The sequence below is a fragment of the Kryptolebias marmoratus genome, linkage group LG6 (assembly GCF_001649575.2).
Source record: "Kryptolebias marmoratus isolate JLee-2015 linkage group LG6, ASM164957v2, whole genome shotgun sequence".
Classification (NCBI taxonomy): Eukaryota; Metazoa; Chordata; class Actinopteri; order Cyprinodontiformes; family Rivulidae; genus Kryptolebias; species Kryptolebias marmoratus.
Window position 1 is genome coordinate 28,930,289 of NC_051435.1, and position 9,357 is coordinate 28,939,645.

General features: G+C 42.9%; 1 protein-coding gene across 2 annotated transcripts in view; it reads right to left on the reverse strand.

Annotated features, from left to right (window-relative positions):
• The window catches only part of saraf (store-operated calcium entry-associated regulatory factor), an 18,358-nt gene that overhangs the window by 2,547 nt on the left and 6,454 nt on the right, over positions 1-9,357 (reverse strand). For both annotated transcript variants that reach the window (XM_017434687.3, XM_017434686.3), the window contains exons 3-4: positions 998-1,196; positions 616-891 (exon numbers count right to left, since the gene is read on the reverse strand). In XM_017434687.3, coding sequence (XP_017290176.1) covers positions 616-891; positions 998-1,196 — 475 coding nt within the window. The remainder of the gene's footprint in view (positions 1-615; positions 892-997; positions 1,197-9,357) is intronic.

Here is a 9,357-nt window from a genome sequence, read left to right on the forward strand (position 1 = left end):
TCTGTCTGTTTGTCAGAGTTCTCTGTTGTTATTCATTGGCCTGGAAGTGAGACGTGTGTTGGTGCTTTGTTTGCACTTTTTCATTTATGTTCATTTCATTTATTTGTAAATGTGACTTAAATTAGGATTCAAATTAGGTGTAAACAATTAGTATTTATTTTAATTGTATTTTTGTTTTAAAAAAGTATTTCAAAAGTGCCTTTTTGTAAAACTGTAGTTGTGTGAATATTTGGCACAAATATCTTACAATATCACATAATAAATAGCCATATTTTCAACTTTCTGTCAACTCTAATCTTTTTTTTTTTTTACTAAATCACAGTCGGCCGGCGATTGGCCACCTACCACCGGGCTTAGCCTCTTTTCTGGGGGAAACCCTGTATCCTGTTGCTACTTTTAACTTTTAGCTAGCGATTTGCTACTCTTAGCTTTTGGCTATTGTTTTGCTAGTTTAATTGTGCATTTTGCTGCTTTTGGCTAACATTTTGCTACTTTTAACTTTTAGCTAGAGTTTTGGTATTTTTAGTTTTTGGCTATTGCTATGCTAGGTTTATCGTTGCATTTTCTCATTTCTCTAGTTCTTTGTATTTGGCATTCTTCTGCAGCATCAGGTACCTGTGTAGTCGGGTCTAAATCCTGGTGGGGGCGGTTCCGCCGTAGAGCTGTGGTGACTATCTTGAGGATACCTGAATGGTCTACCAGCTTGCCCCCATTGGGCTGTGTTACCACTGAGGAACAGCTTGTAGACACCAAATGCTAAGAGAAGAAACACAACAACAACCAGCAGGTCTCCTGAACGTTCGCTGTCTGAGGGGTGTGGGTTCTGCTGGTTCTGCTGGTGTACGTTTTTAAAAGAGCCGCTAAAGAAACTGGAGGCAAATCCCCAAAGACCTGAATCAAAAAAAAAAAAAAGAACTTTGCCATCATCTTCATCCTGTTCTTGCAAAACTATTTGTAACATTAAAAAAAGTGTCTTACAATCACATTTAAATATTACCTCCCCATCCTTTAAATCCACCTCCAGAACCAAAGGTGTCTTTAGTCCTCGTCCAGGCTTTATCAGTCAGTTCCAGTGTGTATTCCAGTCCACAAGAGCCTCTCAGCACATAGGGATCAGAAGGGTGGTTGTAACCTTCACAGCTCACCTCAATACGACCAAATTGGTATGATTTGTCCATCTCTGTCTTGCATTCCCACTGTGATAGAGAGGCAGGAAAGTTATTACATCATTTAGAATGTCTCTCAAACATACCAAATACAGGGGATCTTTGTGTGACTATGTACATATTGTATTTACATTTCTTTGTTCATCATTTACTTCTCATCTACGTTTAAAAATGTAGGAACATTCTTTCATATAGATCAATTCTGTATAAAAAACTGTTCCTTGTACTTCATGTTTGTGCTCTGACATGCACAGTCAACTACAGAACCATGGGACCATAAATTTGAAAGATATGTGCCTTTCAAATCACCTCCAATCTACTGCATTTATAATGATGATCAGTGGAAACAGGGTGCACATGAACTCAATTTTGAGTGTCATAGCAAAGGCTGTGAATACTAATGTGCATATTATATTTTTTAACACCTGCATCAGATTAAATCTGTTAATTAGTCTTCAGTTAAAAACGAGTGTTCATATCTTGGATAGCTGTTGTACAAAGAAGATTGTTATAAATCATGGCTCCAACATGCGAGATGTCAGTTGAAACAAAGGAGAGCTTTATGAAACAACTTCAAGGAAGCAAATCATCACAGAATTTTGCAAATGATGTTGGTTGTTCTCAATCAGCTGTGTCTAAATTCTGGACAAAGAGGACAAAGTGGCAAGGTCGTAAAAGGGAAGCATACTGATAGACCAATGGAGACACCAAAGTATTAAGAAAACACAAAATGCATAACAACACAAATGAGAAACAAGTGGACGGAAACTGGAGTCAATGTCTGGGACCAAACTGCAAGAAATCACCTAAAATAAATGGAATTTACATACAGAAAAGTAAAAAACAACAACTGTCTTTGACACCCAAACAGAAAAAAACAAAGTGACAGCAGGCTAAAGAAAAGCAATCATGGACTGTGGGGGCGACTGAAAGAAAGTGTCATGTTAGGTAAAGGCAGGGGAGGTATGGCAGTCATTACATCTTCAATAAATGCCAAAGTCTACATTGTAATTTTGGACTCTTTTCTTATTCCATCAGTTGACGTGATGTTCAGTGATTATGACTTCATTTTTCAAGATGATAATGCATCTTGCCATAGGGCAAATGTCTTAAAAGATTTTCCTCAATAAAGACATAATGTCAATGGCATGGCCTGCAAATAGTCTGGATTGAAGTCCACTGATCATCAGATTGAGGCCTCAATCTGCCTCTTCTTCGTGGTTCTGCTGAGGACAGATCAACCTCTCTGGAGTCCCTAAAAAGAAAGCGTGACAGCTGCCCATGTAGCCTCGATCTAGTAAGGCGTCTTCCAGTCTTCTCTCCTAGTGTTGAAAAAAGCAATGTTTGCGTCTGGTTGATGTTTCTAAACTGATGCAAGTTAGCAAACTCAATGCTCACTTTTAATCTGATCAGTTTGGCAGAATTATTAACATTCTTAAATTTCAAAATAAAAGACTTAACAAATAGACTGAATTCTCCTCTGTGAAAAGCTACCTTATCATGGGGAAGGAGAATGTGTGCCTGAATCAACCAATCAACTTTATTTATATAGCACATTTTTAAAAACCACAGGGGTAGCCAAAGTGCTGTACATATAGATATTAAGATGAATGATCCTAGGAGCTATGCTGCCGGAGGGGGCAATTGCACATAGTAGGGGCTCCCAAGGCAGATTATTCCTAGGTGTCAGGTCAGACAAAAGAGCAATTCACAACAGTCGTATGGATGGAAGAAAACAAGGAGTTCAATGTTCCTCGCCTGGACATGGGTTACTGGGGCCCCACCTTGGAGCAAGTCCTGGGTTAGGAGCTTGTCACCAAGCATGTGGTGACCAGGACTCTACCTATGGGACCTGATCAGGCTCAGCCCAAATGACCAACATGGGTTTGCCTTCTTGTGGGCCTATAACTTGTAAGAGGGGCCATACAGGTTGAGTGCAGTGTATTATGGGTGACAGTTGTAGGAGGAGGCCTTGGCACTTTGACCCTAGCTTATCGAAGCTGGCTCTTGGGACATGGAATCTCATCTCTAGTGGGGAAGAAGCTTCTGCATGAGGTTGAGAGGTACCAACTAGATATGGTCAAGCTTACCTCAACACATAGCATGGGTTCTGGAATCGATTTCCTTGAGATGGGCTTGACCTTACTCAAGGTTGCTCATGGTGAGAGGTGCTGAGCTGACATGGGCCTACTTATAGCCCCTCGGCTTGACCCCTGTGTGTTGGAGTTTTCCCCAGTAGCTGAGAGGGTAACTTCCCTGCACCTTCAGGTAAGGCGACGGGATCTAACTGTTAATTGTGTCTGTGCATCAAACAGCAGTTCAGAGTACCCAGCCTTCTTTGAATTCTTAGTGGGGGTGCTAGAAGGTGATCCAGCTGGGGACTCTTTTGTTCCGCTGGAGGATTTTAATGTCAACGTAGCAGTGACAATAACAGTGTTATCTGTAAGGATGTGATTGGGAGGAACTGCCTCTCTGACCAAACCCAAGTGCAATTTTGTTACTGGACTTCTGTAGTAGTCCCAGTTTAACCATAACAAACACCATGATCGGACATAAGGGTGTCTATAAGTGCACATCACTAGGGGCTTCATGTACGAACAGTGCACACGCACAAAAAGTTGCGTATGCCATGTTCCACCCACACATTGGGATGTACTAAAATGAAAGTGTGAGTAAATATATGCACAATTTTGACCTGCCGTGAGAATGTCGGGGTGCAACAAAAACTTTTTCAGTCAACAGTATCCAACTACAAAGTACTGAAACTTGTCTATATGATTCAGTTCAGTTTTCTAAATCCCCTACTCCTGCCCTTAATCTTTTCCCAGTGGGACATGCCCAAAAAACCTCCAAAGGGATGTGTCTAGGAAGCATTCTAATCAGATGCCAGAGCCACTTGAACCTACTCCTTTCGATGTGAAAGAGCAGCAGCTCTACTCCTCACCGTATCTCTAAGGTAGCCTGGCCACCCTACAAAGGGAGCTCATTTCAGCCACTTGTATTTGGGATCTCGGTTTTTTTACTCATGATCCACACCTCATGACCATAGTTGAGTGTTGGAATGTAGATGGACCAGTAAATCAAGGGTTTTGCAGTTTAACTCAACTCTTTCTTTTCCTTGGCCGATCGAAGCAACACCCTCATTTCTGTGCACAATGCCCCAATCTATCAATCTATCTCCCGCTTTATCCTATCATCACAGATACTTGGACTCCTCCACATGAGGCAGAGACTTATTCCTGACCCAGAGGAATAGGTTTCTGGTTGCGAACCATGGTCTTGGACTTAGAGGAGCTCACTCTCATCCCAACTGCATCACACTTGTCAGTGAACCGTCCCAGTGCACGCTGAAGGTCATGGCCGAAGATGGCAACAGAACCACATCATCCGCAAAAAGCAGAGACAAGACCCTGAGGTTCCCAAACCAGATACATGTGTCTCCACAACTGTGCCTTGAGATCCTTTCCATCAATACCATAAAAAGGTTCAGGGACAAAGGACAACCCTGGCGGAGTCCAACCCTCACCAAGAATAAGGTCAATTTTGTGCCAAGAATGCGGACACAGCCCCTGCTTTGGTTATACAGGGAATGGATAGCCCTCAAAAGCAACCCAGGCACCCCATACTCCTGCACCACCCCGTACAGAGTGCCTCAGGAAACATTGTCATAAGCCTTCTCCAGATCTCCCATGACCCCCTAAGTTGCCTTGCAAGAGTGAAGATCTGGTCTAATGTTCCATGATTGGGACAAAAACCACACTGCTCCTCTTGGATTGGAGGTTTGACAACCTCAAATTGTGAAATTTGAGGTTGAGGATTTGAGATTTGACAATTGGTTGAAGCCTCCCTTCCAACACCCTAGTGTAGACTTTCCCGGGGAGGCTAAGAAGTGTGATTCCTTGATAGTTGGAACACACTCTCCAATCCCCATTTTTAAAAATGGGAACCCCCACCCTGGTCTGCCACTCTGCAGGTGTTGTCCTGGTCCTCCATGCGACATTAAAGAAACATGTCAACCATGACAACCCCACAACATCCAGAGCTCTCAGCAACTCAGAGGGAATCTTGTCCACCCTTGTGCCACTGGGGAGCTTTTTGACTACTTTGGTGACCTCTGCCATGGAAATGGACCTGTCTTCCTTCGAGTGCACAGACTCTGCCTCCTTAAAGGTAGACATGGTGGACAGATTAAGGAGATCCTCAAAATGTTCCTTCTACAGCTCAGGAGCATGAAATGTTGCCTGGCTTAATATCTGATTTGGAGTCACAGGGCAATTTGGAACTTTGCACTGAACTGGCCCCAGAATTATAGAGGAAAACTAGGAGAAGCTGTGCATTGCTGGTGCCAGTTCACAATGGGGTTACTTGAAATTGCAGCTTTTCAGAGGTAGCTGGCTGAGAGGTTGGGTATTTTAGTCGTTCCTGAGCCATACCATACCAGCTGAATGGGACGGCCCAATCCATATGATGCTCGGATATATTATATTCCCCTTCACCAGGGGTAGGAAATCCTGGTCCTTAAGTGCCACTGTCAATTCAAAGACTTATCGCTTCATTAACACATAAGAACATTTAAAATTTACTTACTATGGTTCATTAACCTTTTGGATATTTACATCACTAATATAATGGAAACGTTTATTACCACTCTTTACAAGAAACCTACAGACACAGACTCACTGCCATATATGTTCATATCATTCTATACCTCTGAAAAGATGCCTTCCCATTTCTAAGTTTAATTGTACACTGCCTGGCTAAAAAAAAAGTCGCCACCAAAAAAAAAGATTACACACTATTTTGTTGGACCGCCTTTAACTTTGATTACAGCACACATTCGCTGTGGCATTGTTTCAGTCAGATTCTGCAATGTCACAAGATTTATGTCCATCCAGTGTTGCATTAGTTTTTCACATTGATGATGGTAGAGTCTGACCTTCTCCAGCACATCCCAAAGATTCTCAATGGGGTTAAGGTCTGGACTCTGTGGGGCCAATCCATGTGTGAAAATGATGTCTCTCGCTCCCTAAACCACTCTTTCACAATTTCAGCCCGATGAATCCTGCCATTGTCATCTTGGAATATGCCCGTGCCATCAGGGAAGAAAAGATCCATTGATGGAATAACCTGGTCATTCAGTATATTCAGGTAGTCAGCTGACCTTTGACCTCATTCTTTGAGCTCATCCTGTTGCTGAACCTAGACCTGACCAACTGCAGCAACCCCAGATCATAGCACTGCCCCCACAGGCTTGGACAGTAGGCAACACTTCACCTGCCTCTCTTCTTACCCTGATGAGCCCATCACTCTGGAACAGGGTCGATCTGGACTCATCAGACCACATGAGCTTCTTCCATTGCTCCAGAGTCCAATCTTTAGCAAATNTAGTAAACTGAAGCCTTTTTTCCAGTTAGCCTCACTGATTAGTGGTTTTCTTAAGTCTACACAGCTGTTCAGTCCCAATCCCTTGAGTTCCCTTTGCATTGTGTGTGGAAATGTTCTTACTCTTTCACTATTAAATGTAGCCCGGAGTTCTACTGTTGTTTTTCTTTGATTTGTTTTCACCAAATGTTTAAGTGATCACCGATCACGATCATTCAGAATTTTTTTCAGCCACATTTCTTCCTTGACGACGATGGGTCCCCACTATCCTTCCAGTTTTTAATAATGTGTTGGACAGTTCTTAACCCAGTTTTAGTAGTTTCTGCAGTCTCCTTAGATGTTTTCTCTGCTTGATGCATGCCAATGATTTGACCCTTCTCAAACAGACTGACATCTTTTCCACGACCACAGGATGTGGCTTTCAACATGGTTGTTTAAGAAATGAGAAGCAACTCATTGCACCAGTTGGGGTTAAATAACTTGTTGCCAGCTGAAACATAATCACCCATGCAGTAATTATCCAACAGGAGGCTTGTACCTAATTACTTAGTTAAATCCAGGCAGCAACTTTTTTTTTTTGGCCAAGCAGTGCTGCTGATTTTAAAGAAGTTCAGATGCATACTTTTATAAAGAGGATTTAAACAGCATGAGTAAGTGAGGCCTCTAAATGTTTTCTGAACAGAATACAATCAGATTGTTTTCATGTAACTTCTAAACATACAAATGATATGCTATGGAAACATCCCTTTCCATAGCCCCCTCTTCCAGGAGGATTCCAAGGCATTCCCAGGCCAGCTGAGAGACAGTCTCTCCAGCGTGTCTTGGGTTTTCTCTGGGGACTCCTCCCAGCAAGGCGTTCAGGGAGTATCTTTACCAGATATTCGAACTATCTCAATTGGCTTCTCTCGATGTGGAGGAGCAGTGGCTCTACTTTGAGTCCCTCCTGGATAACCAAACTTCTTTTCTCTCAGGGAGAGCCCAGTTACCCTGTGGAGAAGATCCATTTGGACCGCCTGTATCCACAATCTCATTCTTTCAGTCACTACCCAAAGTTCATGATCATAGGTGAGAGTAGGAATGTAGACTGACCAGTAAACAAAGTCTTGCCTTGCAGATCAGCTTCCTCTTCACCACAACAGACAGGTACAGAGTATGCAATACTGCTTGCAAGTCACACCGATCTATCAGTCGGTCTCAGGCTACATTCTTTCCTCACTCAGGAACAAGACACAGAGATACTTAAACTCCTCTACTTGAGACAACAACTCATTCCCAACACAAAAAGAGCAATCCACCCATTTCCAACAGAGGACCATGGCCTCATATTTATAGGAGCTGATTCTCATGCCAACCACTTCACACTCTGCTGCAAAATGCTTCAGTGAGAACTGGAGATCACAGCACAATGACCCCAACAAAACCACATCATCTGCAAATAACAGAGATGAAATCCTGAGGCCACTAAACTGGACCCCTACCGCTTTCTTGCTGCACCAAGAAATTTTGTACATAAATGGAACCAGTATTGTTCTTCCTGAATCTGAGGTTCAACTGTCACCACTGAGCTTTTTAAGTACACTGCTCAAAAAAGCTAAAGGGAACACTTAAACACAATATAACTCCAAGTAACTTCAAACTTCTGTGAAAGCAAACTGTCCACTTAGGAAGCAACACTGATTGGCAATCAATTTCCCATGCTGTTGTGCAAATGGAATAGACAACAGGTGGAAATTATCGGCAATTAGCAAGACACTCAATAAAGGAGTGGTTCTGCAGGTGGGGACCACAGACCACTTCTCAGTACCTAAGCTTTCTGGCTGATGTTTTGGTCACTTTTGAATGTTGGTGGTGCTTTCACACTTGTGGTAGCATGAGACGGACTCTACAACCCACACAAGTGGCTCAGGTAGTGAAGGAGGGGAGGGAGGGAGTGGGATGACAGAGATGACTCAAAGACAGCGGAAAGTGTGCGTGTGTGTTTTAGAGACTGTGGAAGACAATGTGGTGTGTGTTGTATGAGTGTGTGTGTGTAGAAGTGGTGGGAGGCAGTGTGGTGCATGTTGTGTGTGTGTGTGTATGTGTTTGTAGAGAAGTCCATGAATCACGTCACAGAGGCCATTGTCTTTGATAATGGTGGAATGTTTATCAGCAAGCCCAGAGCAGATCCACAGATGTCCTTAGGCAGGAGAGGGGGCAGAGCATCTTGTTTACATAAAATCTGGGGAGAAATTGAAGAAAGCTGGCCAAGGCCAGCAAAGGGAAGCCAGAATTCACATAACAGTAATTGTTTTGGGTCAGGCCGACATTATGTTTTCCGTCTGCCTTAAAAGTCTTGCTGATACTTCTCAATGGTGAATCCAAACAGCCAACTTCCAGGTCCATTCCGCCTGATTCGAGCAAGCAACTTTCTCCAAGATTTAACCCATTTCATTCCTGAGTCCCTGAACCGCATTTAGTCTGCAGTCCTGTAAAAGGATCGCATCCAACTTGCGATTCAGCTCCTGTAACATCACAGTTTGAGTGTTGAACGCCGAACCCATCAAACGAATTTGACAGTAAATCAGGTAACTGCCTAATCCAAACAGCAGAAATCCTGTTATCAAAAACCCAAATATGTAGATCTTCCACGTCTTCCACTGACAAAACTGATAGACAAACAATATTCCATTTCCTCCAGGAATCCATTGTGTATCCAGCGAATGTTGTCCCATCTGGGCAGGCGGGCTCTCCCTTGCCCAGTCTTCCCATCCAGAAAATTTGATCAATTGCATTGAGAGACCAGCTGACCAGATCCATAGTTTATAAATTT